Consider the following 27,609-nt stretch of genomic DNA (forward strand, 5'->3'; position numbering starts at 1 on the left):
TTGCCAAGGCGACGCCCAAGCCGCCGGCCAGGTGAGCGGAAAAGCCCGCTTCCGCTCTGCCAGGGCAAGCGCTTCCCACGCGCCCTGGGGCTCCGTTCACATCCCGATCGCCTTGAGGGGCTCCAAGGGGCCCCGTCTCCTGGTCTCGGGCAATTCCCGGGCCCCCAGGAGCCCCAGGTAGGACCCTGAGCTTCCGCTTGGGGACTGCAAGGCTAAACATTCCCTGATCTGTGCCTTGGGGTCCCTGGAGCAGCATCCAGCTCCAGCTCTGCGGGAGCTCAGGGTGAGAGCAGAGATAAAGCCGATCGGAGGAGTGTATTCCTAGCAGGAGGGCCCGGTCCAGTGGGAGAATTTTCTGTTAGGATTCCTGAATGAAGATTGCTACTGGAGGAAATCCTAAAATGGTTACCGCGAACAAAGTGGGGGCAAAACTAGATGACAATGAAATTGCACCCATGGACGGTCCTCCTGTGGGGCTTGAAGACACGGAAACCCATCCATAACATAGCAATTTTTAAATTAAAAAAATATATATATACATATTTAATTTATTTTCCACAGAGAGAAAGGGAGAAGGATAGAGAGCTAGAAACATCAATGAGAGAGAAACATCAACCAGCTGCCTCCTGCACACCCCTACGGGAATGTGCCCGCAACCAATATACATGCCCTTGACCGGAATCGAACCCGGGACCCTACAGTCTGCAGGCCAACGCTCTATCCGCTGAGCCAAACCAGCTCGGACTACATATATTTTGATTGATTTCAGAGGGGAAGGAAGAGAGAGAGAGACATATCAAGGATATGAGAGAGAATCATTGATCGGCTGCCTCCTGCACGCCCCCTACTAGGGATCGAGCCCACAACCCCGGGCACGTGCCCTTGCCCGGAGTCGAACCTGGGACCCCTTCCGTCCGCAGGCCGGTGCGCTACCCACTGAGCCACACTGGCGAGGTCCGAACATCCCTCTTTTCTCTGACGTCTTTCTTCCCTTCTTCCTCAGTCAGCTCCTCGGTGTCCGAGCCGCTCCCAGCCCCGCCTCCTCCCGTGATGTCGTCCCCCGATGGAAGCCGAGCCCAGAAGATGAAGCTGCCTCTGTTCACGCAGAAGGGGCAGCAGGAGGTGCCCACGCCTTCGGAGAAGGACTGGTCCAAGGACGACCAGGAGGGCTACGTCTTCCGGGACCCGCTGCAGGCGCTGGTCGCCCTGCCTCAGCCGTACCGGATGATCAACAAGCTGGTGAACCTGCTGTTCGATAGGGCGTGGGAGATCATCGAGGAGCGGGACCTGCGGAGGGAGATGGAGCTCAGCCGGATCCGGCCCACCGTCTACCCTCCGGTTTCAGAAAGCAAGGTATTGGGGCGACGCTGCCGAAACCAGTGTGGCTCAGTGGATAGAACATCGGCCTGCAGACTGAAGGGTCCCGGGGTTCGATTCCGGTCCAGGGCATGTACCTTGGTTGCAGGCACATCCCCAGTGGGGGGCGTGCAAGAGGCAGCTGATCAATGACTCTCTCTCATCGATGTTTCTAACTATCTCTCTCCCTTCCTCTCTGTACAAAATCAATAAAATATATTTTAAAAAAAGGAAAACACGGCCCAGCCTGTGTGGCTCAGTGGTTGAGCGTCGACCTAGGAACCAGGAAGTCCCAGGTTCGATTCCAGTCAGAGGCATGTACCTTGGTTGTGGGCACGTCCCCTAAAAGTGGAGTGCTATGACTTCCTTTTATTTTTCTTTTTTTTGTTAATCATCACCCGAAGATTATTTTTTCTATTGATGTTTAGGGAGAGTGGAAGAGGGAGGGAAAGACAGAGAGAAACATCCATGTAAGAGAAACACATCGATTGGTTGCCTCCTGCCCTAGGCCCTGACTAGGGCCCAGGCCGGGGAGGATCCTGTAACCAAGATACATGCCCTTGACCGGAATCGGACCCTTTGGTCTGCAGGCCGATGCTCTATCCACTGAGCCACACCGGCCAGGGCGGCTATGACTTCTTGCTATGTGAGCAAAATGTGGACACGAGCCCTGTGTTTGGGGATGATATTCTATCTAGGAAGGGCCTAGATCCCTCTTTGAAATGTCAACGTAGGTTGTTTGTAGAAAGTGACAGCTGAAAAAAAATCATCCTTTTTTTTTCTTTCTTTTTTCTTTCTTTCTCTTTGTTCTTTGTTTTCCCAGCTCAGCAAAAGGCCACGATGCTTAGCGATTTCCCAAGACTATGTGTTTGTTGCGGGACCCAAGGGCTTCTCCATCTACAATCTGCTCGACGCCAGGCAGATCTACGTTTACGAGAAATTCAAGGTTGAGGTCATGTCCATCTGGGCCACGGACTTGGGGAACGAAACGCTTATGGCTCCTGTGGATGAAACGGGTACTTGTCCTACATCTTCTTCTTCATCTTCTTCTTCTTTTTTTTTAAATAAATTTTATTGATTTTTTACCAAGAGAGGGAGAGGGATAGAGAGCTAGAAATGTCGATGAGAGAGAAACATCGACCAGCTGCCTCCTGCACACCTCCTACTGGGGATAGTGCCCGCAACCAAGGTACATGCCCTTGCCCGGAATCAAACCCAGGACCTTTTAGTCCGCGGGTTGACGCTCTAGCCACTGAGCCACACCGGTTTCGGCCTTCATCTTCCTTTAGCCTCATTCATGTGCACCTGTGGACCGAGCATGTCAAACTCAAAGGCTAACACGGGCCTGATGAACAAGGTTTAAGTGTATGTGGCCGCAAAAAAAAAACCCCCAAAACCCAAAAGCTTCCATTTTCATAGAAACGGAGGTTTATTTCAAAAAGTAGAGTATTAAAAATAAATAAATAAATAACAGACCCTGGCTGGTTTGGTTCAGTGGATAAAGCGTTGGCCTGTGGACTGAAGGATCCCAGGTTCGATTCTGGCCAAGGGCATATGCCTGGGTTGCGGGCTCGATCCCCAGTGTGGGGCGTGCTGGAGGCAGCCGATCAATGATTCTCTCTCATCATTGATGTTTCTTTCTCTCTCTCCCTCTTCTTTCCTCTCTGTAAAAAATAAATAAAATATATATATATATATATATATATATATATATATATATATATGTATGTATTCAAAAATAAAACAAGCCGGGACTGGTTTGGCTCAATGGATAGAGTGTCGGCTTGGGGACTGAAAGGTCCCGGGTTCGATTCCGGTCAAGGGCATGTACCTTGGTTGCGGGCACATCCCCAGTAGGGGGTGTGCAAGAGGCAGCTGGTCGATGACTCTCTCTCATTGATGTTTCTCTGTATCTCTCTCCCTTCCTCTCTGTACAAAATCAATAAAATATATTTTAAAAAATGTCAAAAATAAAACAAAACACACCCACAGGACACGGGTGGATAGTCACGTGAGGCAGAATGGCATGAGGACTAACACAGCGGACAGGAGTCAAGGAGAGGGGGCCGGAGGGCGCATGGGAGGCCCTAGGGGAGGAGGACGGGGCCAGGGTGGGCAGGGGCCGGTGGCGGAAGGCAGGGAGACCCAGGCCCTCGCAGCGGTGGAGGGCGGGAGGAGGCCCCAGCGTGCGCGAGCTGCCGAGGCCAATCTCAGAAAGTTCGAGAGAAAGTTACAGGTTGCTTCTGTCTGACATACCCGTTTTTCCCTTCCAGGTGTCGTAAGGCTGTTTTATCTGTGCAAGGAGGGTCTTTTCTTCATCAAAACCATCAACGAGGTGGTAAGTTCCCATTCTGGGCCTCACACGGTAGCAAATCAAGTTCACTTTGAAGATGGAGGCGGGGCCCTGGCAGAGGAGCTCAGTGGGTTAGAGCCGTGGTCGGCAAACCAAGGCTCGTGAGCCACATGCGGCTCTTTGGCCCCTGGAGTGTGGCTCTTCCACAGAATACCACGGCCTGGGCGAGTCTGTGTTGAGGAAGTCGCGTTAGAAGTTCAAGTTTAAAAAATGTGGCTCTCAAAAGGAATTTCAATCACTGTACTGTTTTTTGTTTTTAAAAATATATATATTTTATTGATTTTTTACAGAGAGGAAGGGAGAGGGATAGAGAGCTAGAAATATCGATGAGAGAAACATTGATCAGCTGCCTCCTGCACACCCCCTACTGGGGATGTGCCCGCAACCAAGGTACATGCCCTTGACCGGAATCGAACCTGGGACCTTTCAGTCTGCAGGCCGATGCTCTATCCACTGAACCAAACCGGTTTTGGCTCAATCATTGTACTGTTGATATTTGGCTCTGTGGACGAATGAGTTTGCTGACCACTGGGTTAGAGCATCGGGCGATACACCAAGGCTGAGGGTGCGACCCCCGATCAGGGCACATACAAGGATCAACCAAATAAATAAGTGGAACAAAAGCAGTATTGAGCTCTCCTTTCTCTCTCTCTCTCTTTCTCTCTCTCTCAAAAAAAAATCAATCAATAAAAATTTTAAAATTGTATTAAGGCCTATCCGGGTTGCTCAGTGGTTAGAGCACCGGCCTGTGGAATGAAGGGTCACAGGTTTGATTCCAGTCAAGGCCACACATCTCGGTTGCCGGCTCCGTCCCTGGCTTCGGCAGCGGCATGTGCCACGGACAGACTGGGAAACGTATCTGAGACATAAAGTTGAGCCGATCGCTCATCAGTAGCATCCTAGGCTTTGACCCGAGAGAAATGAAAACACGTGTCTGCAGAAAGGCCCCTGGCTTCGGAGGGTTTCTGTGGACGCGGGTGGGGACACGCCGGGCCCCCACAGGCGCCCTCTCTGTCGGCGGGCGGCTGGCTCCGGCAGCCTCTCTCTCTCCCTCCCTCTCTCTCTCTCTCTCTCTCTCTCTCTCTCTCTCTCTCTCTCTCTCTCTCTCTCTCTCTCTCTCTCTCTCTCTCTCTCTCTCCCCGTTTCAGGATGACACCAGCAAGCAGACCATCTGTGCCAAGATGAACATCTCTCCCGGAGGGGACTTTGCAGCCTTCCTCCTACAAGGCAAGGCTCAGCGGGGCCGGGAAGGAAGTCCGGATGTGCAGTCTCTTCTAGAAAATCTCCTTTCCCCTCGAGGAATTTTTTAAAAAAAAATATTTTATTGATTTTTTTACAAAGAAGAAAGGAAAGGGATAGAGAGTTAGAAACATTGATGAAAGAGAAACATCGATCAGCTGCCTCTTGCACACCCCCCACCGGGGATGTGCCCGCAACCAAGGTGCATGCCCTTGACCGGAATCGAACCCGGGACCCTTGAGTCCGCAGGCCAACGCTCTATCCACTGAGCCAAACCGGTTTCGGCTGCTTTTCCTTTTTAAAAAATATTTTTTTAATTGATTTCAGAGAGGAAGGGAGAGGGAGGGAAAATAGAAACATCAGCGAAGAGAGAGAATCATTAACTGGCTGCCTCCTGCGTGCTCCCTACTAGGGATTGAGGCCGAAACCTGGCCATGTGCCCTTAACTGGATTTGAACCTGGGACCCTTCAGTCTACGGACCAAAGCTCTACCCACTGAGCCAAACCAGCTAGGGCTATAATACTATTTTTTTTTCAAATTTAATAAATCTTTTATAATACTATTTTTTTAAATATATATATATATATATATATATATATATATATATATATATATATATATTTAATTTCAGAGAGGAAAGGAGAGGGAAAGAGAGAGAGAGAAACATCAATGAGGAGAGAGAATCATTGATTGGCTGCCTCCTGCACGCCCCCCCAGCCTGCAACTTGGGCATGTGCCCTGATCGGGAATCGAACCATGACCTCCTGGTTCATAGGTAGATGCTCAGCCACTGAGCCACACCGGCCAGGCAGCATAATACTATTAAGTACATATTTCACCCCAATGTCACCAGTTTTCCCACTAACCTAATTTTTTTGCTCTCTGAGGTTCAAGTAGGATACCACACTGCATCTAGTCTCCCACCTCCTTGGTCTGCTCCTGACTGACCGTGTCTTGGTCTTTCTTGTTTTTTCGTGACCTTGACATTTCTGAGGAGGACCAGTGAGCGGTTTTGTGCAACGTCCCTCAATTTCACGGTTTGAATGTTTCTCATGGTTCCACTGGGGTTAAGGATTTGGGGGAAGACAGGCAGAGGTGAAGGGCTTTTTTTCACTGCATCGAACCAGGGCGTGTGTGACAGCCACGTGACTCTCTGCCGCCCACGTTAACCTTGACATTTAGTTCAAGTGGCATCTGCCGGGCCCTCCCCCTGCCCTCCACCTGCCATTGAGCCACTGTGCTGCCCTGTCCAAGCTCTGTTAGAAGCCAGTTACCAAGTCCAGACCACACTGAAGGGATCGGCTGCCTCTGGCACGCCCCCTGCTGGGGATCGAGCCCACAACCTGGGCATGTGCCCTGACCTGCCAAGGTTGACACCTAACCACTGAGCCACACCGGCCGGGCTGGGCAGGGCTGGGTCTCTACTGATATTCCTGCCTGGGTCCCTCCCATGTCAAGTGCTCGAGGAAGACGTGTATTTATAACAGTTTGTGCATCGAAGGAGACTCTGATTCTGCAACAGTTTCCTTAGGGAGGCCCCAACTGGATGGCTTAAAGCAATAGATCATTATTTTCTCCCAGGACTGGAGGCCAGGATGCTGAAGTCAAGGTGACCAGATGATCACTTTTTTAAAAAAAAAATATATATATATATATATATATATATATATATATATATATATATTTTATTGATTTTTTACAGAGAGGAAGGGAGAGGGATAAAGAGTTAGAAACGTCGATGAGAAAGAATCATCCATCAGCTGCCTCTTGCACACCCACTACTGGGGATGTGCCTGCAACCAAGGTACATGCCCTTGACCGGAATCGAACCCGGGACCTTTCAGACCCAGACCGACGCTCTATCCATTGAGCCACACCAGTTTTGGCCACTTTTTTTTTTTTTTTTAAATATAATCCTCACCTGAAAATATCTTTCCATTTATTTATTTATTTACTTATTTTTAAATATATATGTTTTATTGATATTTTACAGAGAGGAAGAGAGAAGGATAGAGAGCTAGAAACATCGATAAGAGAGAATCATCGATCAGCTGCTTCCTACACACCCCCCATTGGGGATGTGCCCGCAACCAAGGTGCATGCCCTTGACTGGAATCGAACCTGGGACCCTTCAGTCCGCAGGCTGATGCTCTATCCACTGAGCCAAACTGGTTTCGGCCCACTGATTTTTTTTAGAGAGAGTGGAAGGGAGGGGAGACAGAGAGAAACATTGATGTGGGACAGACACAGTGATTGGTTGCCTCCTCTATGCACCCTGACCAAGATCAGGGATGGGGCCCCGCAACTGAGGTACGTACGTTCCCTCCACCAGAATCGAACCCGGGACACCCTTCAGTCCGCAGGCCTTCGCTCTATCCACTGAGACACACTGGCCAGGGCGACGAGCACTTTTTTCTAAGGAAACCGTTAGCCAGGAACCCATTCCCCGAGAAAGCAGCCCCTCCCCCGATGGGCGGGTCCTCGGTGCTGAAGCTGAGCACGTTTCTATGACAAGACAAAGAAGCCCCCACCCCCCCATAGATTGTCACCCCAACATTTGTCAGAAGGATTCTCTTAAGGCAACGGTCCCAGTTCTAGCCCCTTCTTGGCCTAGCCCTGTCCGTTCGTTGCTGGTTCCATACGAACCACATCCCCCCAACCCCCCCCATCCCCAGAGAGGAATCGCTGAGACACAATGTCAGTGGAGTTTACCATTTGCAAGCAAGAACACCTGGGGATGGGCTCAGCAGAGTCCGGTTAGAAACTCCTCACCCTAGCCGGTGTGCCCAGTGGTTAGAGCGCTGGCCTGTGGACGGGAAGGGTCGGGGTTTGACTCCGATCAAGGGCACACGCAGGGTTGCGGGCTCGATCCCCAGCGTGGGGCGTGCAGGAGGCAGCCGATCAATCCACGATTCTCTCTCCTCATTGATGTTCCTCTCTCCCTCTCCCTCCTCTCGCCCTCCCTCTCTGAAACCAATCCATCAACCCACAGAGGAAACTGCTGGGGCCGTGCAGGCGCGGTGGCTCCTGGGGAGCAGCCCGGCTCCCCGGGGTGAGGACCCCGCTGTTTGGGGGTGTCTGCCGGGCTCCGGGCCAGGGGTTCCGAGGGGACAGGCCGTCCTCGGGGGACCCGCGGCGCCTGCCTGGGGTTGCTCAACCCGCCGCCCCCCGGGGGGGGGGCTTTCCCAACGCAGGGGCCGGAGACACGTGGCTGGACGTGTACAGGTTGCCCAAGGAGGCCTGGCTCAAGGAGGTGGAACACCCCCAGCTGGCCACGAACCCCAAGAAGAAACCCAAACAGCCCCAAACGGTAGGGAGCCCGCTTTGAACCTTTGAGTCTCTCCCCCCACCCCACCCCACCCCCTCCGGCCCCACGTCCGTCCGGCGGGACCCTCCATGGGGGCGGGAAGGGGGGCCAGGCACCCTGGCCGTGTCTCCCAAACCCATCCGCTCTGGTTAAAACCGGACTGAAGCCGAAGCCGGTGTGGCTCAGTGGATAGAGCGTCGGCCTGCAGACTGAAAGGTCCCGGGTTCGATTCCGGTCAAGGGCATGTACCTTGGTTGCGGGCACATCCCCGGTAAAGGGCGTGCAGGAGGCAGCTGATGGATGTTTCTCTCTCATCGATGTTTCTAGCTCTCTCCATCTCTCTCTCTCTCTTTCTTTATTAAATGTATTTTATTGATCTTTTTTTTTTTCTTACAGAGAGGTATGTCCATGCCCTTGACCGGAATCGAACCTGGGACCTTTCAGTCCACAGGCCGATGCTCTATCCACTGAGCCACACCGGTTTCGGCTCCCCAGCATTTCTCTGGGGGGGCTTTTCCTCTGTCTCCCAGGCAACTAACTCCTCTTCCCTTCGGGGCCGATGTAACCCCTTCATGCCCCGCATTCCCCTCGATTTCCCGGTCTCTGGTATAAACAGCTTGTTCTTAGTATACAGAAATGGCAGGTATTTTTTAAAAAATTGTATTTGTATTGATTTCAGAGAGGAAAGGAGAGGGAGAGAGAGAGACATCCATGATGAGAGAGAATCATGGATCGGCTGCCTCCTGCACGCCCCCTACTGGGGATCGAGCCCGCAACCCCGGTCATGACTGGGAATGGAACCGTGACCTCCTGGTTCACAGGTTGACGCTCAACCACTGAGCCACACCGGCCGGGCATGGTTGTTTAAATCTTCCACTTTGCTATGTGCTCTCTATTGTCCTACCTCATTTTCTTCCTTTTTCCTCTTCGCCTGCCATCTTGGAATTATTCTGTGTGGTCTTATAATTTCTCCCTTGTGGTCTTATTAGCTGTGCCTTTCCTTATTGTAGGATGTGAGCGTCTGTTACCTGGGAGATATTAAGTTGAGTCTTCCAGTCCACATCATGAAGATCAAGCCACCCAAACCGATCACCGGTCAGTCTGACTCAACTAACACAAACCGATCACCGGTCAGTCTGATTCAACTAACCCAAACCGATCACCGGTCAGTCTGATTCAACTAACCCAAACCGATCACCGGTCAGTCTGACTCAACTAACCCAAACCGATCACCGGTCAGTCTGATTCACTAACCCAAACCGATCACCGGTCAGTCTGACTCAACTAACCCAAACCGATCACCTGTCAGTCTGACTCAACTAACCCAAACCGATCACCGGTCAGTCTGATTCAACTAACCCAAACCGATCACCGGTCAGTCTGATTCAACTAACCCAAACCAATCACCAGTCAGTCTGACTCAACTAACCCAAACCAATCACCGGTCAGTCTGATTCAACTAACTCAAACCAATCACTGGTCAGTCTGATTCAACTAACCCAAACCAATCACCGGTCAGTCTGATTCAACCAAACCAAACCAATCACCGGTCAGTCTGATTCAACTAACAGTCTCCTTTGACCGTTGATACCGCTTTTATTTCCTTTTGTTGCCTTTTCCCACCTTTTCCCCGTCTTTTCTATTTATTGGCAGCAATATCTAAATGACAAGTACAGTTCTGAAGAGAAAATGTTCTTTTTAAAAATATATATTTTATCGATTTTTTTACGAGAGGGAGATAGAGAGTTAGAAACATCGATGAGAGAGAGTCATCGATCAGCTGCCTCTTGCACACCTCCTACTGGGATATGCCCGCAACGAAGGTACATGCCCTTGACCGGAATCGAACCCGGGACCCTTCAGTCCCCAGGCCGACGCCCTGTCCATTGAGCCACACCGGTTTCGGCAAGAAAATGTTCTTTAAGTGATAAACTCTGGGACCTAAAGACAAGTGTTATAAATGTTACGGGGATGCAGTTAAACTGACAGAAGGGGAGACTGGGAAAGAGAGAGGTCTCTCCTGGTAGGAATTCATTTTTAAAAAAATTTAAAGTTTTTTTTTTTTTTTTACATTGGTTTGAATCAGAATCCACATATATTAATTGAGTTGTCATGTCTTTTGTTTTAAAACATTTTTATTGATTTCAGAGAGGAAGAGAGAGGGAGAGAGATAGAAACATCCATGATGAGAGAGAATCATTGATTGCCCGCCTCCTGCACGCCCCCTACTGGGGATCGAGCCTGTAACCCGGGCATGTGCCCTTGACAGGAATCGAATCCGGGACCCTTCAGTCCACAGGCCGATGCTCTACCAGGGGTCTTCAAACTACGGCCCGCGGGCCACATGCGGCCCGCAGAGGAGTCTGATCCGGCCCGCCAGGTTTTTTGGGCAGTGAGCGCAGCCGAGGTGTTACAGTAGGAATTAGTAGTCCATATAGTCCGGCCCTCCAGCTCTCTGAGGGACCGTGATCTGGCCCCCACTTTAAAAAGTTTGAGGACCCCTGCGCCACTGAGCCACACCGGCCAAACCACCTAGGGCTGGAGTGCATTCATTGCTACACCTCGTGTTAGTTCACTCATCAGCACAATCAGCTGTAGGTTCCGCCCATGGGAGCGAGGCGATGTATAAGGAAACCAGCTAGAACATCCAGGGGTGGAACAGGCCACATAGTTTATCAATGAGGAGCTGCTGTGGACAGCCACGCAGCAGACTGATAACGCTGGCTACCAGGGGAAGGGCATCCGGCCAGCCTGGCACCTGCCAGGCAACCTGAGGGCCCCGGGCACGTGCCAAGGAGCGGAGCTCTGAAGGCTGGGGGTGCGAACCCAGCAACGAAACCGCCCGGTTTTCCTGAGGATTTAGGGCCAGGCGACAGGAAGGAAATGAGAGGCTATGGGAGAGGGAGGAGAAAGCCTTGAAGAGGAAGGAAGTTGAAGGAAACTAAACAGAGGAGCCGAGACAGTGTGGCTCAGTGGATAGAGCGTCGGCCTGTGGACTGAAAGGTCCCAGGTTCGATTCCAGTCGAAGGCATGTGCCAGTGGGGGGTGTGCAGGAGGCAGATGCAGGAGGCAGATGATCGATGTTTCTCTCATCGATGTTTCTAACGCTCTATCCCTCTCCCTTCCTCTCTGTAAAAAAGGCATAAAATAGCTGAAACCGGTTTGGCTCAGTGGATAGAGCGTTGGCCTGCGGACTGAAAGGTCCCGGGTTCGATTCCGGTCAAGGGCGTGTACCTTGGTTGTGGGCACATCCCCAGTAGGGGTGTACAAGAAGCAGCTGATCGATGTTTCTAGCTTTCTATCCCTCTCTCTTCCTCTCTGTAAAAACTCAATAAAATATATATATATATATATATATATATATATATATATATATATATTTTTTTAAAAAAGCATAAAATAAAAAAAATAAAAATAAACAGAGGAAGAGACAGGACTGGCTGCTGAGCTGGTGGGGCAGCAACAGTGCCCCCGGGTGGGTGTCTGGTGACATGGGGCCAGCCTCGGGGCCTCCTCTGGAGATGGTGCGATCCCGAGTGAGGACCTGCGGAGGGAGGGAGACGAGGAAGCCGGTGAGCACCTGGGGTAGCAGAGAGGCCGGGAAAGAGCGCCTGGGCTCGCTGAGGGATGGAGGGCTGCAGGCCAGACGGGGTTTCTGAGGAGGCGGGACTCCGCAGGGAGCTGGGCAGCGTGGAGGAGGCGGGAGCCGGGCGGTCTGAGCGCCTCTGGAATGTCCCCCCCCCTGCCCAGGCTCCCAGTTTAAAAGCCCCCTGGAAGTGTTTGCCAAGCTGGAGGGCTGCTACGGCCTGGGCTCGGGCCAGAACCACATCATCAAGGACAGCCAGTGGGAGCAGCAGACCGCCATCTTCAACGACACGTACCGGAAGTACCTGGATGGGGAGTGGGAGGAGGAGCCGCTCAGGTGAGCCCGCCCCCGGCGCCGCGGCCCCGCACCCAGGGCTTCTCCCCGAGGACCTGACTCCACCCCGGGTCTGAAAGCTTCCGGTTCCGGGCACCTTTCCGATCTGAGAACTCCAGCAGATCTTTTAAGAAGTCATATATTGAATATATATATTTTAATATATATATACTGAGTAGCCAGATGATTATGATCTCTGAACGCATAATAATCTGGCCACTCAGTGTGTGTGTGTGTATATGCATACATATGCATATATCTATATCTATCTACACACACACACACACACACATGAGGCCCGGTGCATGAATTCGTGCATGGGTGGGGTCCAGCCAGCCTAGCCAGGGGGAGGGGACATGGGTGGTTGGCCAGCCTGCCTGCTGGTCAGACTCCTGGTCGAGGGGACAATTTACATATTAGCCTTTTTTTTTTTTTTAATTGATTTTTTTTACAGAGAGGAAGAGAGAGGGATAGAGAGTTAGAAACATCGATGAGAGAGAATCATCAATCAGCTGCCTCTTGCACCACCCCTACTGGGGATGTGCCCGCAACCAAGGCATATGCCCTTGACCAGAATCGAACCCGGGACCTTTCAGTCCACAGGCCGATGCTCTATCCACTGAGCCAAACGAGTCTCGGCTAGCCTTTTTATTCTATAGGATATACACTGAGTGGCCAGACTATTATGCATTCAGAGATCATCATCATCTGGCCACTCAGTGTATATTTTTATTGATTTCAGAGAGAGAGGGAGCGGGAGAGATAGAAACATCAATGATGAGAGAGAATCATTCATTGATCGGCTGCCTCCTGCGTGCCCCCTACTAGGGATTGAACCCGAAACCTGGGCCATGTGCCCTGACCGGGAATCGAACCCTGACCTCCTGGTTCAGAGGTTACTGTCCCTCATGAGACTGTTTACACCACAGAGAGCCACAGCCCTATACATCAGGCATTGGGCTTTTGTTAAAAAAACAAACAGCCAGGACTGGTGTGGCTCAGTGGATAGAGCGTCGGTCTGTGGACTGAAAGGTCCCAGGTTCGATCCCGGTCAAGGGCATGTACATTGGTTGCGGGCACATCCCCGGTAGGGGGTGTGCAAGAGGCAGCTGATGGATGTTTCTCTCTCATCGACGTTTCTAGCTCTCTATCCCTCTCTGTAAAAAATCAATAAAATATATTAAAAAACAAAAAACAGCCAATGTTTCTGCACAGCACTGATGGTCTCACCCCCAGGCAGAGAGAGCCTTCGTGCACACGGCCCAAGCCTGGTCCTGAAGGGTCTGAGGGGTCAGACAGGGCGCTGCCCAGGCCTGGAAGAGGCTCCCACAGCCCTACCCCCCCACCCCTCACCGACTTCCATGTTCTGCACCCACCAGGACCTGCACCCACAATGCCTCGGGGCTCTGGACCCATTTCCCGTCCTGGTACCGAGACTGCCAGCCTTGCTCCTTGCCAAGGAGTCTGCCATGGCGCTGACAAGTCTCTCTCTCTCTCTCTCTCTCTCTCTCTCTCTCTCTCTCTCTCTCCAGCATGGCCACCTTCCACTTCCTTCTTCCTAGCTGCCTCACTGTGATGCCAACAGAGGCGAAGAGCCCCCCGGGTAAGTGACCCCGAGGGAGTGGCTGTCCTGGTCACGTGGCCAGGCACCTGGGGGCAATGCCCCCCCCACCCCCCGGGTCCCCACAGCGCACCCTGCGAGGGGGGAGGGGACCAGGACTGGGCTGCGGCCCAGAGGCCCTGAGGATGGGGCTGGCACCGTCCTCCAGGGGTGGCCCGCCTCAGGGGAGGGTGCCAGGCTGTTCCAGACAGGAACTCACTTCGTTCAGGATGTAATTTAAAAACTGACGGCCAGCCCAGCCCAGGAGGTCACGGTTCCATTCCCGGTCAGGGCTCATGCCCGGGTTGTGGGCTCGATCCCCAGTAGGGGGCGTGCAGGAGGCAGCCGATCCATGATTCTCTCTCATCATTGATGTTTCTTTACCCCTCTCCCTCCCTCTCTGAAATCAATAAGAATATATTTTTAGAAATATAAGTAAAACGCTGACAGCCGATGGACACGAATGACCTCGAAGCTGTGAAAGCAGCCGAGGGAGCTGCGGCCACTGCCCCACCCAGGACGGTGAGTGGGTCCAGGGGCAGCCCTCCTCCTGGGTGCCCAGCCCCTGCTCTCCGGGGCGATCACCCTTGTGGTGGGTGCTGCCCATGGGGACAAACCACTTTTTTAAAAAAATATATTTTATTGATTTTTTTACAGAGGATGGGAGAGGAATAGAGAGCTAGAAACATCGATCAGCTGCCTCCTGCACACCCCCCCACCGGGGATGTGCCCGCAACCAAGGTACATGCCCTTGACCGGAATCGAACCTGGGACCCTTCAGTCCGCAGACCAACGCTCTATCCACTGAGCCAAACCGGTTTTGGCTCAAACCACTTTTTTTTTTTTTTAATATATTTTATTGATTTTGTACAGAGAGGAAGGGAGAGAGATAAGAGAGTTAGAAACATCGATGAGAGAGAATCATCTATCAGCAGCCTCTTGCACACCCCCTACTGGGGATATGCCCACAACCAAGGCCCATGCCCTTGACCGGAATCGAACCCAGGACCCTTCAGTCCCCAAGCCGACGCTCTATCCGTTGAGCCAAACCGGTTTTGGCTCAGACCACTTTTTTAAAAGTGTTTTTTTTTTTTTTTTTTTTATTGGTTTCAGAGAGGAAGGGAGATGGAGAAAGAGAGATAGAAACACCCATGATGAGAGAGAATCACTGGTTGGCTGCCTCCTGCACGCCCCCTAGTGGGGATGGAGCCTGCAACCCGGGCTTGTGCCCTGCCCAGGAATCGAACCTGTGACCTCCTGGTTCCTAGGTCGACGCTCAACCCCTGAGCCACGCCAGCCGGCGGAACAAACCATTTTTTTTATTTCAAACCGACTTCCTCTTGGGCGAAGGCCATGGGCCCCGACCAAAGGCCCCCACCCCCGCTCCTTACTGACTCCCTGCCCCCCCTCTCTTCCCAGGGCTGGCCAGTGTCCTTGGTGTCCAGTGGACGGGTCGGCACAACTTCTTCCTCTACTCCCTCAACCGCACCCTCAAGGACAAAGTTGGTACTTGGCTGCCCGCGCTCGGGCCCTGGGGACGTGTCCGGCTCCAGCCTCGCTGAGGGCACGGGGCTGGCACACAGTGTGGCCGGCACACAGTGTGGCTTCAGGGACCAGAGCTGTGCGTGCGGGCGGGCATCTGGGCACTGGGCGGTGGTGTGGCCTGAGGCTGTGTCTCCGAACTGTGCTGCTTCTTTAAAAAATATTTCCAAAACCGGTGTGGCTCAGTGGATAGAGCGTCGGCTTGGGGACTGAAGGGTCCCGGGTTCGATTCCGGTCAAGGGCATGTACCTTGGTTGCGGGCACATCCCCTGTAGGGGGTGTGCAAGAGGCAGCTGATGGATGACTCTCTCTCATCGATGTTTCTAACTCTGTATCTCTCTCCCTTCCTCTCTGTACAAAATCAATAAAATATATAAAAAATAAATAAATAAATAAATAAATAAATAAATAAAATATATATATTTTTTATTGATGTCAGAAAGAAAGGGAGGAGAGAGAGAGAGATAGAAACATCAGTGATGAGAGAGAATCGTGGATCAGCTGCCTCCTGCACGCCCCCCACTGGGGCTCGAACCCACACCGAGGCATGTGCCCTTGACCGGGAATCGAACCGTGACCTCCAGGTTCATAGGTCAACGCTCAGCCACTGAGCCACGCCGGCCGGGCATGTCCCGTTTCTTTTCTTAAAATATATATTTTATTGATTTTTTTACAGAGAGGAAGGGAGAGAGAGAGAGTTAGAAACATCGATGAGAGAGAAACATCCATCAGCTGCCTCCTGCACACCCCCCACTGGGGATGTGCACACAAATAGTCATATGCCCTTGACTGGAATCGAACCTGAGACCCTTCAGTCCGCAGGCCGACACCCTATCCACTGAGCCACACCAGTTCCGGCTGTCCCGCTTCTTAAAGACAACAGGTCAACAGGGACAAAGCCCAGTGAGGTCCCCAGGGCCCCTGGGCAGCGAAGGTCAGAAGGTGACCTTGACCTCAGAGGGCCAGAGCCAGTCCCAGCCCCAGTGCCTGTGAACTGGGCAGCCTCAGACCAGTCACCTGCCTCCCCAATTGCCCCCTCCCACTCCCCCTCCCCCGACTTCTCATCCGAACACAGAGCTGGTTCACGACCGTCCTGCCTGCTGCCCCCATTGCCTGTAACCAGCAAAGCCCAGAGTTTCCGTATGTGAAGCTCTTTGGCAGTGACAGGCCCTTAGGAAGTGCACTTGTTGCTTTTTCACAAGTTCACGGGCACCGGTTACATGAGTAAGTTCACTCTGTATTTCCTTTTCTTTTCTTTTCTTTTTTTTTTTTTTTTTTTTAAATATATTTTATTGATTTTTGTACAGAGTGGAAGGGAGAGAGATAGAGAGTTCGAAACATCAATGAGAGAGAGTCATTGATCAGCTGCCTCTTGCACACCCCCTACTGGGGATATGCCCGCAACCAAGGTACATGCCCTTGACCGGAATCGAACCAGGGGCCCTTTAGTCCCCAAGCCGACGCTCTATCCATTGAGCCAAACCGGTCCCGGCTCCTTTTCTTTTCTTTTTGTAAATACATTTTGTTGATTTTTTACAGAGAGGAAGGGAGTGGGATAGAGAGTTAGAAACATCGATGAGAGAGAAACATCGACCAGCTGCCTCCTGCACACCCCCCACCGGGGATGTGCACGCAACCAAGGTACATGCCCTTGACCGGAATCGAACCCGGGACCTTTCAGTCCGCAGGCCGACGCTCTCTCCACTGAGCCATACTGGTTTCGGCTGTGGTATTTCCTTGAGCGGGACACTTATATTGCACTTTAGAGTTCTACTTCCCAAGTTACATCACAACATCCACCAAGGCAGCCTGGCTTCTAACCTGGGCTTCGGTGCCAACTGCCTAGGCCAGGGGTTGGCAAACGGCGGCTCGAGAGCCACATGCAGCTCTTTGGCCCCTTGAGTTTTTAGCCGAGGCCAGCTTAGGAGTACCCTAATTAAGTTAATAACAACGTACCTTCCTATATAGTTTAAGTTTATTTATTTACTTATTTAAAATATATTTTATTATATTTTTTAAAAATATATTTTATTGACTTTTTTACAGAGAGGAAGAGAGAGGGATAGAGAGCTAGAAACATCGATGAGAGAGAAACATCCACCAGCTGCCTCCTGATCACCCCCTACTGGGGATGTGCCTGCAACCAAGGTACATGCCCTTGACCGAAATCGAACCTGGGACCCTTCACTCTGCAGGCCGACCTTGTTTGGCTCTATCCACTGAGCCAAACCGGTTTTGGCTATTTTATTAATTTTTTACAGAGAGAAAGGGAGAGGGATAGAGAGTTAGAAACATCGATGAGAGAGAAACATCGACCAGCTGCCTCCTGCACACCCTGCACTGGGGATTTGCCTGCAACCAAGGCATATGTCCTTAACCAGAATCGAACCTGGGACCCTTCAGTCCGCAGGCCGACGCTCTATCCACTGAGCCAAACCAGTCAGGGCTATAGTTTAAGTTTTAAAAATGTGACTCTCAAAAAGCAATTTCAGTCGTCGCCCTGCTGATATTTGGCTCCGTGGGCTAACGAGTTTGCCGACCGCTGGCCTGGGTGTCCGTGGGAAAAATCGCGCCACTTCTGTGCCTCAGTCTCCTCACCTGTAAAATGGGCGCCGGCAGGACCCACCTCCTCAAGGCCCTGTGGGAGGGAATTCAGTGGGGCGATGAGTGAAAATGCCTCCCACGGTGGCTGCCATCGGACCCTGACCAGGCGGGCGGCCTGCTCTGCCGTCCTGAGCCAGGAGCCAGCGCTGCGCGGACGGACGGACGGACGGACGGACGGATGGACGGACGGGGGAGGGACGGGAACCAGCGATCCGGTCTCCGGTGGTGCAGGTGGGGGTTGGGGGTGGGGGGTGGGAGGCCTGGGGGAAGGGGGGGCGGCCCGGTGAGCGTGTCCTTCCTGCCAGACCCCGAGGGTGTGTGGCCCTGCGCTGCGCCCATTGTGGCGTCTCAGCTCACCGACTGCGGCAGCTACCTGGTGCTGGCCTGCGAGGACGGGGTGCTCACGCTGTGGGACCTGGCTGAAGGTGAGCCACCCCCATCCCTGCCCGGCCCCCCGATGTGTCTCTGGGCACCGAGACCTGGACAGCGATCGGTTAGATCAGTTTGAGACCAGCAACCACTGTGGGTGGATGGATTCACCATTTCCCAGTCCCTTCCAACAGCTTGTTTCCATCCTCCTGGATATTGATAACCCTTCTAAGGCACATGTGTCAAACACAAGGCCCGCGGGCCAAATCCAGCCCACCAGGCCTTGCCATGTGGCCCGCACCGCGCTGTCATCACGGCACTCCGCTGTCAGTTTATGACATTGTCAGTTTAGGACTGTTCAGTAAACCATTCGGCCCGCGATTTAGGCTGGATTTTAGATTTTGGCCCCTTCTCTGACTGAGTTCGACACCCCTATTCTAAGGGGCACTCAGAAGGGGACCCCTGAAGGGGGAGCTCATTACTTGATTTTTTAAATACATATTTTATTGATTTTTTTTTACAGAGAGGAAGGGAGAAGGAGAGAGATAGAAACATCGATGAGAGAGAATCATCGATCAGCTGCCTCCTGCACACCCCCTACTGGGGATGTGTCTGCAACCAAGGTCCATGCCCTTGATTGGAATCGAACCTGGGACCCTTCAGTCCGCAGGCCGCGCTCTATCCACTGAGCCATACTGGTTTTGGCTCATTGCTTGATTTTTAAAATATATATATTTTATTGATTTTTTTTTTACAGAGAGGAAAGGAGAGAGATAGAAACATCGATGAGAGAGAAAAACATCCATCAGCTGCCTCCTGCACACCCCCCACTGGGGATGTGTCCACAACCAAGGCACATGCCTTTGACCGGAATTGAACCGGGGACCCTTCAGTCCTCAGGCTGACGCTCTATCCACTGAGCTACACCAGCTTCGGCTCATTGCTTGATTTCTGTCCTCATGTCGCACCAGGGCTGCATCCCTTTGTCCCCCTTTTTTAAAAAAATATATTTTTATTGATTTCAGAGAGGGAGGGAGAGAGAGAGAGAGAGAGAGAGAGAGAGAGAGAGAGAGAGAAACATCAATGATGAGAGAGAATCACTGATCGGCTACCTCCTGCACTGGGGATATAGCCCATAACCCGGGCCTGTGCCCTGACTGGGAATCGAACCGTGACTTCCTGGTTCCTGGGTCGACGCCTAACCACTGGGCCACACCGGCCGGGCCTTTTGTCCCCCTTTCCGACCTGCACGCCCGGCCTCTCTCTCTAGGACTGTCGCTCGGGGTCATCGCTCTCCCCGAGGGGTGCTCCTGCCAAAGCATTCAGTTCCTGAAGGACTTCGGGGTCCACGAGGGCCGGAACGTGTACCCCGCGGGCGCCGTGAGGTCCCAGATGAGCTGCGTGGTGCTGTGCTCGGACACGTCCCTGCACCTGGTCACCGCCTCGGGGACCTGCGGCCCCACCCTCAGCACGCTGGTGGAGAGGTGGGCGGCGGCTCTGAGGGGGAGGCGGGTGAAGGATCTAGATCCCAGGGGATGGAGCCTGCCGGCCCCACAGCCACTCCCTCTCTCCCCATGAGCGTCTCAGCATCACGGCTTCTGTATGGGGGAGGGTGTGTGTGTGTGTGTGTGTGTGCAACACGGTCCCCACATAATGGATGATGGCACACACAACCCCGTTCACCCCCCACAGGGCAAGACGAGGGTCATTTTTGCCGAAAACAGCCTTGTATCCGTCTCTCCAGGGGTCCCTCTCTTTTTTATTTTTTATTTATTTTTTAATATATTTTATTGATTTTTTTACAGAGAGGAAGAGAGAGGGAAAGAGTTAGCAACACTGATCAGCTGCCTCCTGCACACCCGCTACTGGGGATGTGCCCTCAACCAAGGTACATGCCCTTGACCGGAATCGAACCTGGGACCTTTCAGTCCGCAGGCCGACGCTCTATCCACCGAGCCACACTGGCCAGGGCATCTTTTTTTATTTTTTAAAATCTATTTTTTTATTGATTTCAGAGAGGAAGGGAGAGAGAGGGAGAGATGGAAGCACCAATGATGAGCAAGAATCCCCCCACTGGCTGCCTCCTGCACACAACCCACACTGGGGATCGAGCCCACAACCCGGGCGTGAGCCCTGACCGGGAATCGAACCGTGACCTCCTGGTTCCTAGGTCGATGCTCAACCACTGAGTCACGCCAGCTGGGCGGGCAAGGGAGTTGGTGACAAACATCATGGCCAATTTTTTTTTTTTTTTTCAATCCACTACATCCTTTTCCTAAATTCCTCCCGTGGCTTTGCTTTAGAATTAACCACACTCCTGCTCATGTCCCCACACAGTCTCTAGCTCTACATATGGAGGGAACATGTGAATGACAGCCAGTCTAAGCATCTCCTGCTTACATTTTTAAAAACGTTTTATTGATTTTTTTACAGAGAGGAAGAGAGAGGGATAGAGAGCTAGAAACATGGAGGAGAGAGAATCATCCATCAGCTGCCTCCTGCACACCCCCTAACTGGGGATGTGCCCGCAACCAAGGTCCATGCCCTTGACCGGAATGGAACCTGGGACCCTTCAGTCCGCAGGCCGACGCTCTGTCCACGGAGCCACACCGGTTAGGATCCCACTTACATTTCGGTGCTATTTATTCTGTGACTTGCTCTGCAACCCTGTCCGTGAGAGTTCCCCGGGGGCCGCCCTGGGCAGCAGGTCTCCCTGGCCCCACTGAGCCGCGTCCCCGTGCACACACCAGCTTTTACGCTTCTCCCACCAATGGAGAAGTGCACGCTCCCTGTTCCTGCTGCTGTGAGGAGCCCCCGGCATCTCTCTCGATGCTTATATGAAAGTTTATTCCAGCCATAACCGGTGTGGCTCAGTGGATAGAGCGTCGGCCTGCGGACTGAAGGGTCCCGGGTTCGATTCCGGTCAAGGGCATGTACATTGGTTGCGGGCACATCCCCGGTGGGGGGTGTGCAGGAGGCAGCTGATCGCTGTTTCTCTCTCATCGATGTTTTCTGACTCTCTCTCCCTCTCCCTGCCTCTCTGTAAAAAATCAATAAGATATATTTATTTTTAAAAAAAAGTTTGCCAAAACCGGTGTGGCTCAGTGGTAGAGTGTCCGTCTGCGGACTGAAAAGTCCCGGGTTTGCCAGCACCGGTTTGGCTCAGTGGATAGAGCGTCGGCCTGCGGACTGAAAGGTCCCGGGTTCGATTCCGGTCAAGGGCATGTACCTTGGCTGCGGGCACATCCCCGGTGGGGGGTGTGCAAGAGGCAGCTGATCGATGATTCTCATCGATGTTTCTAACTCTCTATCCCTCTCTCTTCCTCTCTGTGAAAAATCAATAAAATATATTTTTTTTAAAAAAAAAAATCAATTGAAAAAAAAAAAAAAAGAAAGAAAGAAAAGTCCCGGGTTCGATTCCGGTCAAGGGCATGTACCTTGGCTGCGGGCACATCCCCGGTGGGGGGTGTGCAAGAGGCAGCTGGTCGATGATTCTCATCGATGTTTCTAACTCTCTATCCCTCTCTCTTCCTCTCTGTGAAAAATCAATAAAATATATATTTTTTTTTAAAAAAAAAATCAATTGAAAAAAAAAAAAAAAAGAAAGAAAGAAAAGTCCCGGGTTCGATTCCGGTCAAGGGCATGTACCTTGGCTGCGGGCACATCCCCGGTGGGGGGTTGTGCAGGAGGCATCTGATCGCTGTTTCTCTCTCATCGATGTTTCTGACTCCCTCTCCCTTCCTCTCTGTAAAAAATCAATAAGATATATTTATTAAAAACAAAATGCTTATTGGGGACGGCCGCCTGGGAGAGCAGAGGGTGAGCGTCTGTCCGTCCTGGTGCCCACAGGCCCGCCAAGCACCCGGAGGAGGAGCTCTGTGCCATGGCCCCCGTCCCGGCCTTGCCCGGCATGGTAGGTCCCCCGTGCCCCTCACGCCGCCTCCTCTCTGCCGAGTCACCGGGCAGCCGCTCCGGGGCGGGGGGGGGGGGGGGGGGTTAGGCCGTGTCCTGCCCCGCTTCCCGAGGGCCCCCCGGCGAACCCCGTGCCCGCCCGCTGCCCAGGTGCTGACCTTCTCCAAGAACAGCTCCGTGCAGCTGCTGGACGTGGCCCGGCCCCACGTCGTCTGCGCCTTTGCGCCCCCCGAGCCCTACCACCTGGCGGTGCCCTGGAAGCCGGTGTTCGCCGTGTCCCTGCATCACCCCTTCTTCCTGCTCCGAGGTAGGAGAGGGGGGCCACGGGGCACGCTGCCCAGCCCGGGAGCCTCCTGGCCGCTTCCCTGACTTCCTAAGTCCCTTCCCGGAGCCCAGGGCGACCCTATTCAATCTGCTCCCCACTCTTTTTTTTTAAAAATATATTTTTTTGATTTTTTTACAGAGAGGAAGAGAGAGGGATAGAGAGTTAGAAACATCGATGAGAGAGAATCATCGATCAGCTGCCTCCTGCACACCCCCCACTGGGGATGTGCCCGCAACCAACGTACGTGTCCTTGACTGGAATCGAACCTGGGACCCTTGGGTCCGCAGGCCGATGATCTATCCACAGAGCCAAACCAGTTTCGGCCTTTTTTTTTATTTTATTTTATTTTTAATATATACTTTTATTGATTTCAGAGAGGAAGGGAGAGGGAGAGAGAGATACATCAATGATGAGAGAGAATCATTGATCGGGTGCCTCCTGCACGCCCCCTACTGGGGACTGAGCCTGCAACCCGGGCCTGTGCCCTGACCGGGAATGGAACCGTGACCTCCTGGTTCATAGGTCGATGCTCAACCACTGAGCCACACTGGCCGGGCTGCTCCCCTCACTTTGTCCCCCACCACCACGGCCTGAGTCCTCCCCAGACACTCAGAAGAGACAGACGCCAGGCAGGCCTCTCTGGACCCCGGTTCCTCCAGACAAGTGGGCCCTCGGGCTCAGCCTGGATGACCCGGCCCCACCGGGGCCATAGAGACGCCAGAGAAGGTGACGTGGACACAGACACGCGCTCTCGTCTCCTCTCAGGGGACCATCCGGACGGGGACACCCCGAGTTCTGTCTTCTACTTCAACTTCGACTCCTGCCCCCTCCTGGAGAAGGTCTCCAAGCGCGGCCTCGTCCCCCAGGCGGCCCTGAACGCCGCGGGCTTCCGCCAGGCACTGCCCCTGGAGAGGAGATGCGAGAGCCTGCTCCAGAGGAGGTGGGTCCCGGCCCTCACCCCGCCCGGGCCCGGCCCGGCCTGGCCGGGGACAGGGAGCCTCCGGTGTGAGGGTCCGACCCTTCGGGCGTCTGAACCCTCCCCTCGCACTCCGATTCCCCTCCCATCGGCAGCAGCTCAGGCTGATGGGGAAGGGGGGCAGACAGGTTTTCCTTTTGCTCTCTGTCTCGCCCCCCTCTCTCTTGCTCTTAAATATATTTTTATTTTATTTATTTATATATATATATATATATATATATATATATATATATATATATATATATATTTTTAAATATATTTTATTGATTTTTTTACAGAGAGGAAGGGAGAGAGATAGAGAGCTAGAAACGTCAATGAGAGAGAAACATCGACCAGCTGCCTCTTGTACACCCCCTTATCGGGGATGTGCCCGCAACCAAGGTACATGCCCTTGACCGGAATTGAACCCGGGACCTTTCAGTCCCCCAAGCCGAGGCTCTATCCATTGAGCCAAACTGGTTTCAGCTATTTATATATATTTTAAAAAATATATTTTATTGATTTTTTCACAGAGAGGAAGGGAGAGATATAGAGAGCTAGAAACGTCGATGAGAGAGAAACATCGATCAGCTTCCTCTTGCACACCCCCTACCGGGGATGTGCCTGCAACCAAGGTACATGCCTTTGACTGGAATCGAACCTGGGACCTTTCAGTCCGCAGACCGATGCTCTACCACTGAGCCACACCGGCTTCGGCTATTTTTATTGATTTCAGAGAGGAAGGGAGAAAGGAGAGAGAGATGAGAACATCAGTGATGAGAGAGAATTACTGGTTGTCTGCCTCCCACACGCCCCCTACTGGGGATCGAGCCTGCAGCCCGGGCATGAGCCCTGACCAGGAATGGAACCGCGACCTCCTGGTTCTTAGGCCGATGCTCAACCACTGAGCCACACTGGCCCGGCTCCTTTTGCTTCCTTAACTTTTTTTTTTTTATTATTGATTTTTAAAAAATATATTGTATTGATTTTTTACAGAGAGGAAGAGAGAAGGATAGAGAGTTAGAAACATCAATGAGAGAGAAGCATGGATCAGCTGCCTCTTGCACACCTCCTACTGGGGATGTGCCCACAACCAAGGTCCATGCCCTTGACCGGAATAGAACCCGGGACCTTTCAGTCCGCAGGCCGACACTCTATCCCACTGAGCCACACCGGTTTCGGCCCTACCCCGTTTTATCGTGACAATTTTCAAACACGCAGCAGCTTCGAAAACAATTTCCGCAAAACACCCACCTACTCACAACCCAGGTCTGTCGGTGACACGTTAACTCTCTCCGCGCATCACACACATCCGTGGACACCTATCCCCTCCCGTCTTATATTTTTCTATTTATAGCTGGTGTCTGGAAGTTTCCATTGGCCCTAAAACTAGGTGAAACTTGAAGGCAATGGGTTGGTGAGGCAACAGAGTCAAAGTTGCGGGCCCGGGATGGTCTGTCCAAACTGCTTTTGCGACATCCGCCCCGGGGGTTTGGCAAGCAGCAGGGTGGACCGAAGCCCGCCTCCGGGGGCTCTCAGAGGGGCCAGTCGCTGCCAAGGGTGCCCGCTCCGCCCCCGGCCTGGCCTCTGCCCCGTCCGGCACCATTTCCATCTGCTTCCCCTCCCCGTCTGCTCCGGTGTCTGCCATCTCCGACTGGGCCAAGCATCTGACCGCACAAGTTTCGGGACAGCAGGAAGCAGACAGAAACACTCTGTCCCTGTCCCTTTAATTCCCGTGGGGTACAGAACACGGGCCAGGTCCCCCCCCCCCCAGGCGGGCTTCTGGGTGACCCCACAGACCCCGAGCCCACAGGGCACACACAGGGCTCCCCTGGTGGGGGACCGGGCAGGCCCTGTGAGGCCACGGGGTGACCCCTCCCTTGGCCTTCCTTGAGAAACAAGGGGTGACTCCCTCGAAAATGACCTACAGACACACAGCCCCCCCTCCCCTCCCGCACCCCGTAAGGCGCAGCCAGGCAAGCTTCCGGAAGTCAAAGGCTTTGCAAGGGTCCGAAGGCATCCTGTGCACGTGAAATGACCATGAACATGCTCTCGTTTGTTATTAAAACAAACAAACAAAAAAACACACACTAAAGCCCGAGCCGGTGTGGCTCAGTGGATAGAGCCTCGGCCTATGGACCGAAGGGTCCCCAGTTCGATCCCCCGTCAGGGCTCATGCCCAGGTTGCGGGCTCGATCCCCAGGGTGAGGTGTGCAGGAGGCAGCCTGTCGATGATTCTTGCTCATCACTGATGTTTCTCTCTCTCACCCTCTCCCTTCCTCTCTGAAATCAATAATATATTTTTATTATTTAAAAAAAAAATATATATATATATATATATATATATATTTCATTGATTTTTCACAGAGAGGAAGAGAGAGGGATAGAGAGCTAGAAACATCGATGAGAGAGACATCGACCAGCTGCCTCCTGCACACCCCCCCACTGGGGATGCACCCGCAACCAAGGCACACGCCCTTGACCAGAATCGAACCCGGGACCCTTCAGTCCACAGGCCGACGCTCTATCCACTGAGCCACACCGGTTTCGGCTCAATAACATATTTTTAAAAAACTAAACGTAAAACAAACACCAACCCTCCCTAACTTTCTGAAAAGCCCCACTCGGGCTCCTCATCTCCTTGGGGCGCCCCGGGTGGCGGCCCCTCCCCCGCCCCTCCCTGCGTGTGACCTTCGTGGCGCTCGGACGCCTCCTGTCACAGTGCTCTCTCCCTCTGTCACCCCTTCCCCGGGGACAGGGACGTGCTGTGTGCTCGCCCTGGCCCGCCCGGCGCTGGCACCGGCGCCTGCCACTGGCCGGGGCTTAAGAAACGCTTGCGAAACGGCGTGCTGGCATCCCGGTGTGGGCAACGCGGGTCTGTGCCCACAGACCTCAGCCCCTGGGTTCGCTATGGCCCCCCCTCCCCCGTCACCCTCCACCTCACGCTTTGCAATGTCACCGCATTCCCCCAAAGGTGTGGCTCAGCGGTTGAGCATCGACCTATGACCCAGGAGGTCACGGTTCCGTTCCCGGTCAGGGCACAGACCCGGGTTGCAGGCTCCATCCCCAGTGTGGGGCGTGCAGGAGGCAGCCGATCCATGCTTCTCTCTCATCACTGATGTTTCTCTCTCTCTGAAATTAATGAAATATATACATATATATATATATATATACACATTTTAAAAGGAGTTTCGGGCCGAAACCAGTTTGGCTCAGTGGATAAGAGCGTCGACCTGCTGACTGAGGGGTCCCGGGTTCGATTCCGGTCAAGGGCACGTACCTTGGTTGTGGGCACATCCCCAGTAGGGGGTGTGCAAGAGGCAACTAATCGATGATTCTCTCTCATCGATGTTTCTAGCTCTCTATCTCTCTCCCTTCCTCTCTGTAAAAAAATTAATAAAATATATTTAAAAAAGTAAAAAATAAAATAAAAGGAGTTTCGGGTGCCCGCTGTGCACCAGGCCGGGTCCTGAGGGCACAGAGACGAAGCAGCCTTTGGAGCGTTCCTGATACGGGCACAGGTGGCCAAGGCTAGGGACGCGGCCCCAGCCCGCCCTCCTCCTCTCTACCCCCAGGTTCCAGAAGCTGGAGACCAAGGGGAAGGAGCAGGAGCACTGGGCGCGGCTGCGCAGGTACTCCATCCTCCTGCAGAGAGAGAACGTCAGGAAGTGACGGGTCCCGGGTCCCGGGTCCAGGGGGAGGCGTGGGGGGCAGCAGGTGGGCTTCGCCCAGGAGGCCCCGAGGTGGAGAGACTCAGCGACAAAGGGCTGCAGCTCAGGAGGTCCGAGGGGTCTGCACTTGCAGCCTGCCCCCCCCCCCCGCCCCGCACAGCCAGCAGGGGGAGAGGGACTGTTTTTGGGGGGTTTCAATCACTATGGATTGTCAGAGCCCGCAGGCAGACAGCTGTGTCCCCCAAATAAACAGAGATATTGTTTCCAGATTCCAGAGTTATGTGTGTGTGTGTGGGGGGGGGAAGGGGGTGTTACAGCCCTTTGCACCCACCCAGTCCCAACCAAGCCGGGCCCAGGACAGTCCCTGCTGAATGAGCAAGACACCAGCCCCACCCCGCCCCGTCCCTAGCGGCTGTGTGCCCCCCCTTTTCCTCCACCCCCTTCTCTCCCCACTAA

At 53.1% G+C, this 27,609-nt stretch overlaps 2 protein-coding genes across 2 annotated transcripts in view; both read left to right on the forward strand.

Annotated features, from left to right (window-relative positions):
- Window positions 1-20: 20 nt before the first annotated feature.
- WDR93 (WD repeat domain 93) lies at window positions 21-27,421 on the forward strand. Its single transcript, XM_084869128.1, has 17 exons — window positions 21-177; window positions 1,004-1,353; window positions 2,180-2,372; window positions 3,630-3,694; window positions 4,858-4,936; window positions 8,144-8,259; window positions 9,267-9,351; window positions 12,007-12,178; window positions 13,708-13,778; window positions 15,195-15,281; window positions 18,227-18,346; window positions 19,561-19,774; window positions 22,140-22,203; window positions 22,353-22,509; window positions 23,293-23,467; window positions 27,058-27,164; window positions 27,215-27,421. The coding sequence occupies exons 2-16, from the start codon at window positions 1,051-1,053 to the stop codon at window positions 27,152-27,154; spliced, it is 1,998 nt and encodes a 665-aa protein (XP_084725254.1). The 5' UTR covers window positions 21-177; window positions 1,004-1,050; the 3' UTR covers window positions 27,155-27,164; window positions 27,215-27,421.
- MESP2 (mesoderm posterior bHLH transcription factor 2) overlaps window positions 1,383-27,609 on the forward strand; it is a 51,125-nt gene continuing 24,898 nt past the window's right edge. Inside the window, exon 1 of the mRNA XM_084869251.1 lies at window positions 1,383-1,485. The gene's annotated coding sequence lies outside the window, so the exon portion shown is untranslated. The remainder of the gene's footprint in view (window positions 1,486-27,609) is intronic.

Source organism: Pipistrellus hanaki, assembly GCF_964339955.1.
Source record: "Pipistrellus hanaki genome assembly, chromosome: 21".
NCBI lineage: Eukaryota > Metazoa > Chordata > Mammalia > Chiroptera > Vespertilionidae > Pipistrellus > Pipistrellus hanaki.